At 39.0% G+C, this 13,010-nt stretch overlaps 1 protein-coding gene across 3 annotated transcripts in view; it reads left to right on the forward strand.

The window, feature by feature from the left end:
- The window catches only part of MAEA (macrophage erythroblast attacher, E3 ubiquitin ligase), a 50,436-nt gene extending 41,332 nt beyond the window's left edge, over positions 1 to 9,104 (forward strand). For all 3 annotated transcript variants that reach the window (XM_048081478.2, XM_048081488.2, XM_013178267.3), the window contains 4 exons: positions 2,261 to 2,369; positions 6,465 to 6,598; positions 7,264 to 7,459; positions 7,865 to 9,104. In XM_048081478.2, the coding sequence (XP_047937435.1) occupies positions 2,261 to 2,369; positions 6,465 to 6,598; positions 7,264 to 7,459; positions 7,865 to 7,960 (535 nt within the window). In that variant the 3' untranslated portion in view covers positions 7,961 to 9,104. The remainder of the gene's footprint in view (positions 1 to 2,260; positions 2,370 to 6,464; positions 6,599 to 7,263; positions 7,460 to 7,864) is intronic.
- Positions 9,105 to 13,010: the final 3,906 nt, after the last annotated feature.

The raw sequence follows: 13,010 nt of genomic DNA on the forward strand, positions 1-13,010 counted from the left end.
AATGAAAAGGGAAGGGGTAAAGAATGGCACGAGAGCAAATAAGGCGTTATTTAAACATTCTGCAGTCACAAGTACTCATAGTACTGCTTCTTGCTTCCCAATGTTTTAAAAAAAAAAAAAGCGTTGTGAATTAACAAACTTGCTTCTCTTTCTAAAGGCTATCTTACTTCACTTGTACTTCTGTTTGCTGGCAGTCAGAGGATAAAGTCAGTCCAGACATCAGCATCTCAAGCCTTATGGGAAGACTTCCTTGTTTTCTTAAGGGGCAGAGACAGGAGGGAAAGTCAGGAGGTGAAAACTAACAGAAGGTCACTTTAGAAAACCTAATTCCTTCTGGCTGAACCCCAGAAGGCCTCCACACCGCAATTTGTTCAGTATTTTTCAAACGATTGAAGTGTTGGGTTGCTGAGCACTTCTCACTTGAAAGGCTAGCACCCATGTAGTGGGGTTTTTTATACACGCAGCAAAATATTTATTCTAGCCCTTCTTGAACACGTGCGTTGTGTGGCCAGTATTTGCGTGTTGCAGCTCAGAGTCCTCCTGGAAAAGGGGGATATGAGAGCAAATTGTCGAGGCCTGACAGGGAGGAGGACCGCAGTGCTAACAAGGATGGTGCAAAGCCAAAGTACCGCTTCTGTTTAACATCACGGAACACAAGTGCACGGTGATCATTTTAAGATGACTTTTCTTCTCCCTCGTGAGTGTGCACGCAAAAATTCAGTTCAGCTGGTAGGGCTGAATTTTTGCTTTCCCTGAGCTTTCTTTAAATGGCTCTCGCTTTCATCTGCAGGGCTGCACAAACGCTTTAGCTCTCTTCCAGCGTGTTCACCCTGCCTCGGCTCTGCTCTCAAGCCACGGATTTTGTACTTCTGCTCTCATACCAGTAATCACCTGGGGAGCAATATTTACATTCCTGAATTGCTCACCCAGAATAGGAAGCTGAGTGGAAACAGTCTGTCCTGCATAACTTCCCCTGCTTCCTGCCTTGGGTGGGAGAGGAAGTAGGAGCTCTGAAACACTGCTGAAGAGCCTGTTCTCGTGGTATTGGTGACCCAGTCACAGCAAGTGGAAGACAGCTCTTTAAGTTCTATCTAGATCTTTCTTTTTTTAAACTCAGCCCATGAATTGGACAATTAAGGAACACCATATGCTTCTAAAACAATTTGTACTTTTCTAAAAGATCTTAAAAGATTTTTTAACAAGTTTAGAAGGAACAAACACTCACCAGAGTGCTTCAGAGATGACTTTGTGGCTTCCCTGTAATACAAACTAGGGAGAAATACAGCACAGAGAAGACTTTTCTGCACTTAGGCAATGCCAGAAATTCAATACAGAGCTGATTCTGTACTCAGGCTACTATGCAACGTCTGCGCAGCACTGAAAACAGGCTTTTGGCAGAAAAGCTGAACTAATCATCCAGTTTAAAGGCTGGAGGGTTCTCCCGCGGACTTAAACTCCAACTTGAAAGTTGACGATGTTAAAAAGACTTCATAAGGAAGTTACCATACAGCATTTAGAGTAGTCAGCCTTATCTGATAATTCTCTAGTTTCTTGGTATTAGTGTTGTGAAATACCTGAATTTTTTTGCTTGAAAGATATTGATAGTAATTCTGTCACTTCCTTCAAATATCCAAGTTTTCAGTCTTGTGAATCTCTTAAGAACAAGTTCACACTGATTATAGGTTACGCTTGCATTTCCCAGGCAAAAAGTAAGAAGCTGCTACTAAGAAGCTTATTTTGTTGCATTACCCTACAATTTCTAGTGGTCTGTACAGAAAGTGACACTGCCTTCTAGCCTGTACCAAAAAATCACTTACTCAAAAGCAAGCATTCTCCCAAATGTCAGTATAAACAAGATAAAATCAGAAGTGTTTAAAATTTTTACTGGTTTGTAATACCTGGTTATCAGACCACATTCCTTTTCGCAAGTGTTTGCAAAAGGAGTGTGATGCATCGAGCTTGCATAAATGGAGACATTTCTTCTAATGGTCACGGACACGTCATTCTGGGTGTAGGTGAGGTTAGACTTCGTGCTACAGGAGAAAGTTCTGGTTTCTAAAAAAATTACAGTACAAAATTGCTTATGTCATTCTTGCATTCCCATTTGTAGGACATTTTTAAAGCCCTTAAGTGCACCGTGTTTTTGATTTTGTGTATTGGGAGTAGAATCTAGAGTTTTTCTCTGAACTCTAACTTAACTATATTAATTTACTTGATTTAGAAGCAAACGTATCTAAAAGGTCTAAATTCTGTATTTCAGACATGCAAGGAAGCATTTCAGTCAGGCTGAGGGAAGCCAGCTGGATGAGGTTCGACAAGTGATGGGAATGTTGGCCTTTCCTTCAGACACTCATATCTCCCCCTATAAGGTAATATTATGCTTGAAATTCACTGATAGAGCGGAATAATAAAACATACTTGTAATTCTTTCCTCACAGGAGAATGCAGTGATAATCTGTAGATAAAATAGGTTTTTTAGTTCGTCTTTTTAAAATCTGTCTTTATAGTCCTTAATTTTAATACCAATGCTTGCCTTTATATTAATACAGATAGTACTTGTATAGTTGCAGTTGGATCTTAATAATAACACAATCTCAGCACTAAAGATTGGGGACCGGAAACATGACATGCAAATCTACAGCAAGAGACAGAAGATGGGGAAGTAAAAGGAAAAAAGATATTAGGCTGTAGCCTTAATATACTAGCAGTAGTTCTTTACTGAACTCAAATTAATGTTCTTGTGGTTGGGATGAAGAAGGATCATTTGGATGATCTGAAAAGAGTGTTTCTAATGCTTAAAGGGGTTCATTTATTTGAGTTATACAAATTAATGTAGGTATTAGTGGTAATAACTACATCTGAATTTGAATTAAATGAAATTCATAGGCAGTTACTGTTCTTACAGATAGCAAGTTTATTCTGTGATCATGCTAATTCTCTTCAATTTCTTTTAATGTTGTATTGGAGGCAGAAGGTAGGCGAGAGTAGAGCTGGCAATGCAAGACAAGAATCCTGTGAAATGCCATGCCAATATGTGGCAATGTCAATATAAACATGTTTTTTAAACAATTGATGCTGAAATCAATGGTTTAAAAACAAACAGAATTAAGGTCAATTTCTTTGCTAATCCTGGAGTCCCAGAAGGATCCTGGTATTTTGTATTCTACGTATGATCACAGAATCACCGAATCGTCTAGGTTGGAAGAGACCTCCACGATCACCCAGTCCAACCTCTGACCAAACACTAACAAGTCCTCCACTAAACCGTATCACTAAGCTCTACATCTAAACGTCTTTTAAAGACCTCCAGGGATGGTGACTCAACCACTTTCCCTGGGCAGCCCATTCCAATGCCTAACAACCCTTTCGGTAAAGAAATTCTTCCTAATATCCAACCTAAACCTCCCCTGGCGCAACTTTAGCCCATTCCCCCTCATCCTGATAAAAGAACATGGATGATGTAAAAGACTGGATGTAAGACAGCCTTTATTGCTTTGCTAGTTAAAGAAATAGGCAGGAAATAACCAGCACTTGAAGCAGAATAGAGGATTTCAGATGGAGTGTTTCAGTGAGAGAGAGCAACAAAAAAAGCTAGTATTGTTTCACATACAGCCATCCTTTTGGAACAAATTTCCTACTATTCTTTATGAATCTGATGTAAAAATTCTAGTTCATGTAAGTTATGGTTTTGGTCCTCTAATAATTACCTAGATAAAACAGAATCAGTCTAAGCTTGTTTGGAGATACTTTTAGCATGTTGACTGCGAGTTGTGTGCGTAAATGGCTCCTTAAAATAGCTTTAAGTAGAATTACTTTTAAATCAATGAAAAGACATCTCTAATGAATTGATTTTTGTTAACCCAGGGGAAGAAGGTTCTTTACAACCAATTAAATGAACTTTCTCCAGCTTGTTGTCCTGTCTTTTAGTACTTGAGGAAAACTTGTAGAAAGATGGACATTTTAGTGTTGTGGAAAAACAAGCTAGTTTCTTTTGATATTTTGTGAACACGCTTGTGTGGCTCTGGCTAGAATTATTCCATCTGGGCATTTAGTGACTGCTTTTGTGTCCGATCACCTACGCTCTCAGTCATAGGATTTTCTTGATCATTTGTGGTACTTTTGCTCTTAATGAGGGATCTAATTTAGACTCTTCTCAGAAATTGCCTTAAGGTCAGAACAAAAGCTAGAACTCTGGGAACATTCCGGTCCTAGATGGGGCATTTGATAGAGCAAACAGTTATGCAGTCTGGTGGCAGAAATAATGCTTCTTGCTTTACTAAGTGCATACACATTTCTTGCCTTAACTCTTGCCTACATCTGTATGAGTTCTCAGCCTCAGTTTTACTTGTAGATTTGGAGCATTTAGAGCCAGGCAAATATTTCCTTATAGATTCTACAGGATTCTTTCCTTCCCCATGCATTTACATCTGAATGTTCTTCTGCTGCTTGCTCGTGTCATGTCACCTCTTCCTTTGTGCTGTTTTTCTTTTTTCACTGTAGACCCACAGTTGGTCCAACTGTTTCTGAGAGACATTTTCCTTCTGTCTCTCATCTACTATTCCTGGTGGTTTTGCATCTTCGGTGTAGTTCCACTCTCCAAATGCTCGTCAGAAAAACAAACCAGGACTGGTTTGAGCTGCATCTGTTCTCTACCTTTTTTTAAACTGGGAACATCTTTAGATAAAAATAAAACCCCAAAAAATGTCAACTTTGCAGATCCTGTCTCCAGTCCAATAGTCATTTTGCCTCTGTTCATGGAGACACAATTTCATTCTGTATTAACACTTAAAAGTTATATGTAAACCAGTTCTCCACACTATTCAGGTAGCTCTGTTGTTAGTTACAGAAGGGATGGAGAAATTTCTGTGCTTAGGTCATTCCAAGTCCACTCTAGCACTTACCTAAAAGCTGGCCTTTTGCAGTTCTGCAACATATTTCCTAAGTTTCTTTCAAATGTAGTTCTTTTAACATGTAACTTTAAAATAACAATGAAAGACTTATTCATAAAATACCTTTTTATTTATATATATTTATATATATATTATATATATATATATATAATTTCATGCCAGTCTGATCTTTCTAGGGTGGGGGAATTCAAGAGTACAGGTTACAAGAGAAGGTGGTGCTGGAGTCCATCCTTCTTCAGTCTCTTTTCTTGCATGAGCAGCAAACTAAGGAGAGGTAGAGAGGGCTGAGGTGGTACAGAGTGAAGCGTGAAGACTGATGTCTGCATCACAGTGATGTCACTGCCTAGTGACTTTTGGTATAACGTGTTTTGAATTCGCTGCTGCTCTCTCTGTGTGTTGTCTGTCATTAAGTCTTCAAATAACTTTCTTTAAAAACATGCTTAATAAACTAAAAATACTGTTTCTTCTAGCTGCCTCCAAGTGTAGAATGTGCAGTTGATAATATTGAGCTTATTTCTAAGAGTGGTCAGCACTGCCATTTCTCATAACAAAAACTGCAGGTTATGAATATGAAGGAGGAAAGGAGAAGGTCTTTACCTGTATATAGGAAATATCACAAGTATATCTTCAGTCTTCACTTCCTACGTGACTCTGTGGGCTTAGTTTTTTTTGTTTTTGTTTTGTTTTGTTTGTTTTTTAAATATAAGTTACATTAGCTACCATTCCCCGTTCTTTAGGGTAATTCTCAGCATTACAATATGTATTAATTCTGTCCTTAAATGCATAGCATCCTCTAACCTGGAGTTGTGCCAGCTCTTCGATTTAAAACCCTTCTTCCCCTCAGAAGTGATATGAAGTTCTGTAAATATATATATATATGTATATGTGTGTGTATATATATATATATATAGTACATCACAAAGAGGTATCAGTAGAATTAGCCTGAGTTGAGGTAAAAAATAAGAAAGCTTCTAATTATTCAACAGATGTTTGCCCAGTATGATGTTGGTGCAGAGGCTGTAGAACAAACATCCGCATGCTAATGTTGCTTCATAAGTAGACTGGCGTTCTAGAAAGGAAAAAAGAAAAGCCTTACCGGGATTTACGTACCTTAATTAGAGCACTGGATAGATGGGGAAGTGGGGGAGGGTGGATATAACACTTAAATCTGCAATTAGATCGCTTTTGATAGAGCAAAGAGCATAGGTACAGAACGCTTATCACAGAATCATTTAATTTAAACATAGTTGTGTTTGCTGTAAAAGCTAAAGCATTTTCTTTGAGCTAAGATCTGATGGCATTAGAAGCTCATGTGCACAAATATGAAAAGTAAGTTTGGAGGTGGAATATCAGTCATCTATTTTATGTAATAATCGATTTAAATTTCTAAAAGTTAGTGTTAAAAGGTCCTTTCTAAACAAGTACCCTCATGCTGTGCATTAACGTGTATACTTTTAATTCGTAATGGATTCAGTCTAGTGAGTTCTGTACAATTTACCCCTTTCAGGACAACTAGATTAAAAACAACTTATAGCTGTGGTGTATTTTTAACAGGATCTCTTGGACCCTGCTCGATGGAGAATGCTGATCCAGCAGTTTAGATATGATAACTACAGACTACATCAGCTGGGAAACAATTCTGTTTTTACTATAACACTCCAGGCAGGCCTTTCAGCTATAAAAACACCGTATCCTTTAATGCACATACTGCCGGCAAGCACAGAAATGGTTTTCCTTCTACAAATGCTTTTCAGAGAACTCAAAGGGGAAATCTGGCATTTAAATATTTTTATTCATGAGTTTAAGTGAAGTATGAATTAGCCTCTATTAAATTAAGGGCAGATGGTAATAAATGGCCTTACAGGTTAAAGAAAGGGGGTAGTGGAGGTGGGAAAAAAAAACTAAGTGCAATCTATGCTGTTTTCATACTAGGCCATCTTTCCATCTGTCCTAAGATAATATACTTGCAAAGGTTGGTGAGCTGGATCAGAACTATGATTTTTTAAAAATACTTACAAATTTATCCTTTTTGGTTTTGATATGAATATTCAAATATATCCTGCATCCTTGGAAACTGAGGTTTCCTACACACTCTGGTGTATTAGAGAAGTACTGATGCTACTGACATGCTTTGGAGTGGGAAGTTAACCTGTGGAGTGTGGCTGGTACTTTTTGCTCTCTCTTGTTTTTTTGAAACCAAGCACTTGATTTTTATATGTATATATTACACTTGAATAGTTAAGTACATTCTATAACCTATGTTATATTGCACAATTTACTGCCTTTCTAATGTATTTAATTAAACTAATTCATGTTGCATTCTTTGGTTGTGCCTTAACTTGCTGTTAAATAGACAGTGTTATAAAGAGGACGGGAGTTCAAAAAACCCAGACTGCCCTGTGTGTAGCAAATCCCTGAACAAGCTGGCTCAGCCTCTGCCTATGGCACATTGTGCCAACTCCCGACTAGTCTGCAAGATTTCGGGGGATGTAATGAATGAAAATAATCCTCCTATGATGTTACCAAATGGATATGTCTATGGATACAATGTAAGTGTTGATATCAATGACTTTCTGAAGTGGTCACAGGAACTTCCTAATAAAAATAAGCTTTTAAACTTTGTTTGGCAGACGGAAGCATCATCTCTATTAGCAGAAGATACGTAACTTTTAACAGTAATTTTTAAGGGACTATATGTGATAAAATTGTTTTTTAAAGAAACTAATGTATGATTGAATGCAGGAGTTGATAGCATGATATCAAATGGCAATGGAAATTTTCTCTTCTGGAGTGTGTTAATACAGAGTAAGTAACTTTTGTGGACAAAGATATTTTGACCTCAGGGTATAACTTTTTTTACTATGTTACTTACTAAACAGTTAAGTAATGTTTTGAATTACTGATGTTTTGGTTTTCTGTTGTGAATGTTATCTTTTGATTTCACTCTTTTCTAGTCTCTGCTTTCTATTCGTCAAGATGACAAAGTAATTTGCCCAAGAACCAAAGAAGTCTTCAACTTCTCACAAGCTGAGAAAGTCTACATCATGTAGGTCCGTAAAACACACGTTGAAGTGCCGCTGGAATTTTGACACAGTGTATCTTGGCATACCCTGTAAAGGGGGGGGCCTTAATGTGTGGCAAAGAAGCAAAACCTGCCACCTTGGCGATCAGACCTGTCGGTGGCATTAATTGTTTCTTGCGACCAAAGATCAATAAGCAACAATAAACACTCGTTTAAAAAAAAAAAAAAAGAGAGAGGAATTATGACTTAAGTTTGTACTTGAATAAAAACAAAAACAAATTTTGATTGTTAAGGTTTTGTAACATAAGGTCAAAAATTGGACTCTTCTCAAAAGTACTTTCATCTTCTAAAGGATAACTTTCTTTAAAGATGGACACTTGCACTGGGGGAAAAGTTGCAACAGATTTGAAACTAAATCCATTTTTCTTCCCTCTTCTTCACAATTGTCCAAGACCCTTTTGTTATGAAAGATTTCAGTACCACAAATATGTTCTCCTTTAAGCTCCTCTTTGCCTTCTTTATGATCCTCTCGTGAAGTAATCATGAACGTGAATAATCATGAACATGAATCATGTAACTTATTTCCATGGGAAGATGTTGATGTCATTGACACAAGACTGGCTTCTCTGGAGGATCAACTAGGGACTGGTTTGAAGGAGTATGAAGTCTTTTTCCAAACCCAAATATTTTAAGGAGGTTGCATAAGTATCAAGAGGAACCGAGAACATTTCAGGCAAAATCCAATGCTTGTTTAAATGTTCTTTTTCCAGTCTACCATAGTGTTAAAGTCCTTCTAAAGTTATTAGTTATGTGCATAGGGTTCAATATGAAATCATTAGTGCTACTGCCTTATTTCTTGCTTTGAGAATGTACTCACATGAAAATGAGCTGGTATTCTTAAGTGTTGGGCGAAGTTTTCTGAAGATGCCTTGCAGGATGATTACATAATTTTAGGGTCTAAATAGTATTCATTACTGAAACTAATAGTTCAATTTTACTGACTACAGAACACATCCTTATGACTTTTGAAAAGAATTAAACCATTGTAGTTTAAACAAAACCATATTGTAGAGGTTTGTATTTAGCGCTTATTTTTGCATGTTGATGTTGATTAGCTAATAAAAGATTGTAAATGTAAAACATGTTAATAAAAATTGTTTTCCATTCCTTGATTATATAAAATAAGAAAGTTGCTTTGTATTTAAACATAAAAAAAAAAAAATCTTTATAAGGGTCTCCAAATGAATACAACTGCCATGTGTCTTTTACTGTTCTGCAAGATAAATTATAAATAAGTGCACCTCAGTCAAATATCTATTTTTGGTTTAAACTCTTCATGAACCATACACCGTAGTCTACATTCCTGTCAATTCTGTCACTTCCTACAAGATTCCCTAATGTCCTGGAGATCTTCTGTTAAAATGATTTTGTGGGAGATGCTAGATATGAGGTTTTGATGCATCACTGAGTGCTTTAAAGAAAGCTACAACGAATACTGGAAAGACCACAATTTTACTTATAGATTACAAAAATATAAACAGATTGTATGTGTCTGCTACTCTGAATCTGTAAATACCTCCAGTAAGGTATGTCTTCAAAGGTCCCCTTTTCAATAAGCATACATTATTGATGCTTCAGAACTGGTAGATCTGGAACACTGCAGAGCTGTCAGTTTGGCGGAGAGCAGATTTTCTTGCGCTTGCTGCTGGAAGTGTCTTGTTTCCCTCTTCATTTTCTGAAGTGGCAGATACAGGTGACTCCTGCTTTGTTTTTCTTCTTAGATGGAGACAGATGATGGGAGCTTGCATCAGTAACTGGAGTAATTGGCTATCAGTTAAGCACTAACTGATTTCTTCCTTCCTGTTGATGCAAGAGCAGAAGCATCATCAACTCAAATGTGCCCTGGGGAGCAGCATCGCTGAAATCCGAATGGAGCAGCATCCATTTTTCCTTTGGTTGACTCTGCGCAGCATCATAGCAGGAGAAGGGCAAGGAGAACTTTTAAGAATGGCAACCTCACTTCTCCCTGCTTTGCAGAAACGCATAGAAGCCCAAAGCAGGGAGGAAGGGGTTGATTTTTTTTTATTTAATTTTTTAGTAAGTCCTGGGGAAATGCAGATGGTAACTGCCTAACAATTGTAGGCATGGAAATTGTTGCTTTTGCTTTGTTAAGTGCTAGTTAGAACTGTGGTTTCCTCAGAAATCCACACTTCCATAAAACTAGTTTGGGAAGCGAGGGGAGGAGAGCTTCTATCCAGCAATAGGAGAGCCTCCATTTACAGAAAATATTTCCGCAGGCCATGTGCCAGCCTGAGGGCTATGTCCCTAGTGGTGTTTTAGAAAGAAGGCACTCCAGAAGGAGCTGTTTCTTAGCTGTCATTGCTCGCATCAGAAATCTGCAGTCAAACCACCTGCTTTGACTACAGCAAGCCCAGTTAGTTCCAAGCAACCGTAGCCTCCTGGCTGACCCCTGTGGACGGGGTCCAGTAAATGCACTATAGGCTGGTTTTCATTCTCTGGCTTCCTCCAGCACGGCTCCAGAAGCCTTCCAGCTTTATGGGGGTCAGAAATGGCTGCAGGGGAGGATTGCTGGGCTGCAGCCTGGATTTCTGGTTTGTGTTCCCTGACTGCTCTCTGCAGCCTGGAGCTTAGAGTCCAGCAGAGGTCTTAGTTCAGAGCTCTTATCTCTGGTGCCTTCAAGCATTAAACCAAGAGTGGCGTGGGATTCTCAGCAAGTATAAGCTTGTTGCCTGTAAACAGTATTGTAATAACTTTATACTCTGCTTTGCTATTCTGCATCTTGATTTTTGTGTGTCAACAGAGGGGATATCCTGTGTATGCTTGCATTTCATAATCTTTTTGGCTGTAAGTATAGTTTGGGTATGTTCTGTCAACATCCTGGGTCAACACAGCATTGATTCCTGCTTCTGTGTGCAGTGGGAAGAGGGTTTTGGAAGTACCGTTTGTATAAGACTGAAAGTAGGGCAGAGTTACAGAGATGTTTTCCTCAACAGATGAAAGTTTGGGTAAAGGTTTGCAAAACCTGTCCCATTCTAGCAGTATCTTATATAGCACTAAGATCAAATTTTACGGTGAGGAGTCAGTCATATGACTTGACTGTCAGCGTACGTGGAAACTCCACAAATATTGTCATATCCTGCTGTCTGAAAACTGGATCTGTTCTGCCAATTGTATGGCTTGTGTCACCAGCGATGCCTGCATTTCACATCAGTCAAAAAATGGCCATCAGCTACTTTAGATGACATTCGCAGTCTCTTTTATGGGTGACCTGCATCATCTAAATGCCTGGCAATATGCTGAGGCAGAAGACCTAAGACAATTCATTTGTTTCCTTAAGGGAACGAGTTACTGCCTGTGTGATGAAGGGCATCCTTTTGAAATGGAAGAGGTTAATTAGTAAAGTGAATGCTATCTTCTCTCAGGATCTGGCTGAGCTGGAAATGAGCTCTATCCTTTATGACACTGGGAAGTGCTGTGACCTTTTCTCAGCCTTGCCAGCCTTTGTGAGACTTGAGGCTCTGGATTTTAGTTATGGTGCTCATGTTTGAGTGGCAACGGTTTGTCCCAGATGTGGTCAGAACAGATTTATCTCTGTAGTTACACAGAGCTCGAGAATTGCCTTAACTTTTTCTGTTTCTTGTGGACCAAATCACTTGTCAGAGCTGAAGGTTCTTGAATATCGCAAACAGGGAGAGAGGTAATGGTACTATTTGTCACAGCAGGTGACTTGACCCATGGGTTTCTTCAGTGTGTTTGAGCTTGAAGTGTTCCATTACCCATCAGGGTACAGAAGGTTCAAGATACTGAGATGGCAACACTTTCTATGGTGAGAAATAATGAAGCTGATACTATGTTCAGGCAAAACACTTTGCAGGAAGTATTATAGACTCCAGGGCTGGTATGGTTTTGTTGTTGTTGGGTTTTGTTTTGTTTTTAATACTCTAAGTGTATCCGTTCCTGTTCTATTAGTAAGATTACTTTGGGAAGGGGGAGAGGATTGATTTGGGAGAGGAAGAATGAAAACGTTATGGAACAGTTGGTAATCTGTCAAAAGAAAGCCTTTTTAACATTCTTAACAGACAATTGTTGAGAGGAGGGGAAAAAAAAAAAAAAAATATATATATGGCTTTTTTTCTCCTTTCCTGTGTCAGGTAGCCTGGGCAGAGTATGTTGGGAGAGCTAGAGCAAGTACTTCATCAAGGCAGGTTTTGGGACTCATGGCTGCGTTGTGATACACATTTGTCTTCTGTAGCATTGTACAGAGGTCCCTTGCTGTAAGAACATCAGTACCTGTAAGGCCTAGCTGTAGTCAGCTCTCTGCTGTTCTTCCTTGCTCTGTAACGAGGTGTCAGATTCTGCTCAGCATGTTGCTTCTTCCTGCTCTATCCGAAGTCTGCAAAGCAACGCATGCTCTGTCCCGGAGGCAGGCCGATGGGTCTTCCTGCCATCCCTGCTTTAATCTTGTACTCCATAGGCCAGAGTTCGCGGTTGCATTCTCCAACATACTCCACTTGAGGGCCATTTTTCCTGGTTTACCTGGCTCTGAACAGTTGCTCTTCTGTAGCATGACTTTCCAGCATTTGGTACAAGTTATCTGCATCTTTAAAGGCAAAACCAGGTATTAGTGACAATATGCTGCTCCAGCTGTCCTGCTCCACGCTTTCTGAACTAGCGCACCAAATAAGTACAGATCCACAGGACAGCTGATAAAATCTGATCTTTATCTGATCCTTGGATCAAGTAAGCTGCGAGTCATTTCTTCTGGTTATTGAATGCTGCAGGAACAGCTTGTTTTTATTTGATGACAAGAGGCATCTGCAGGTTCAGTGCTGAAAGCGATCTCCCTGCCCTTTTGTTTTTTAAAGACTCGTCTTCAGGTTGGTTGTGCAATATGTGTAACTCCCAGCCAGGCTGGAAGGCAGCATTTTTAGTAAAGACTTGGCTCTGTTAACTAAGCTTGCCTGGGAAAGGAATGCAGCTCAACTTTGTTTGCTTTAGGAAAAGAGCAAGGATGGGCAGAGGCGGTCAGCAGGATCTGTTCTTAGCTCTTCACTAAC

The sequence above is a fragment of the Anser cygnoides genome, chromosome 4 (genome assembly GCF_040182565.1).
Source record: "Anser cygnoides isolate HZ-2024a breed goose chromosome 4, Taihu_goose_T2T_genome, whole genome shotgun sequence".
NCBI classification, from domain to species: Eukaryota; Metazoa; Chordata; class Aves; order Anseriformes; family Anatidae; genus Anser; species Anser cygnoides.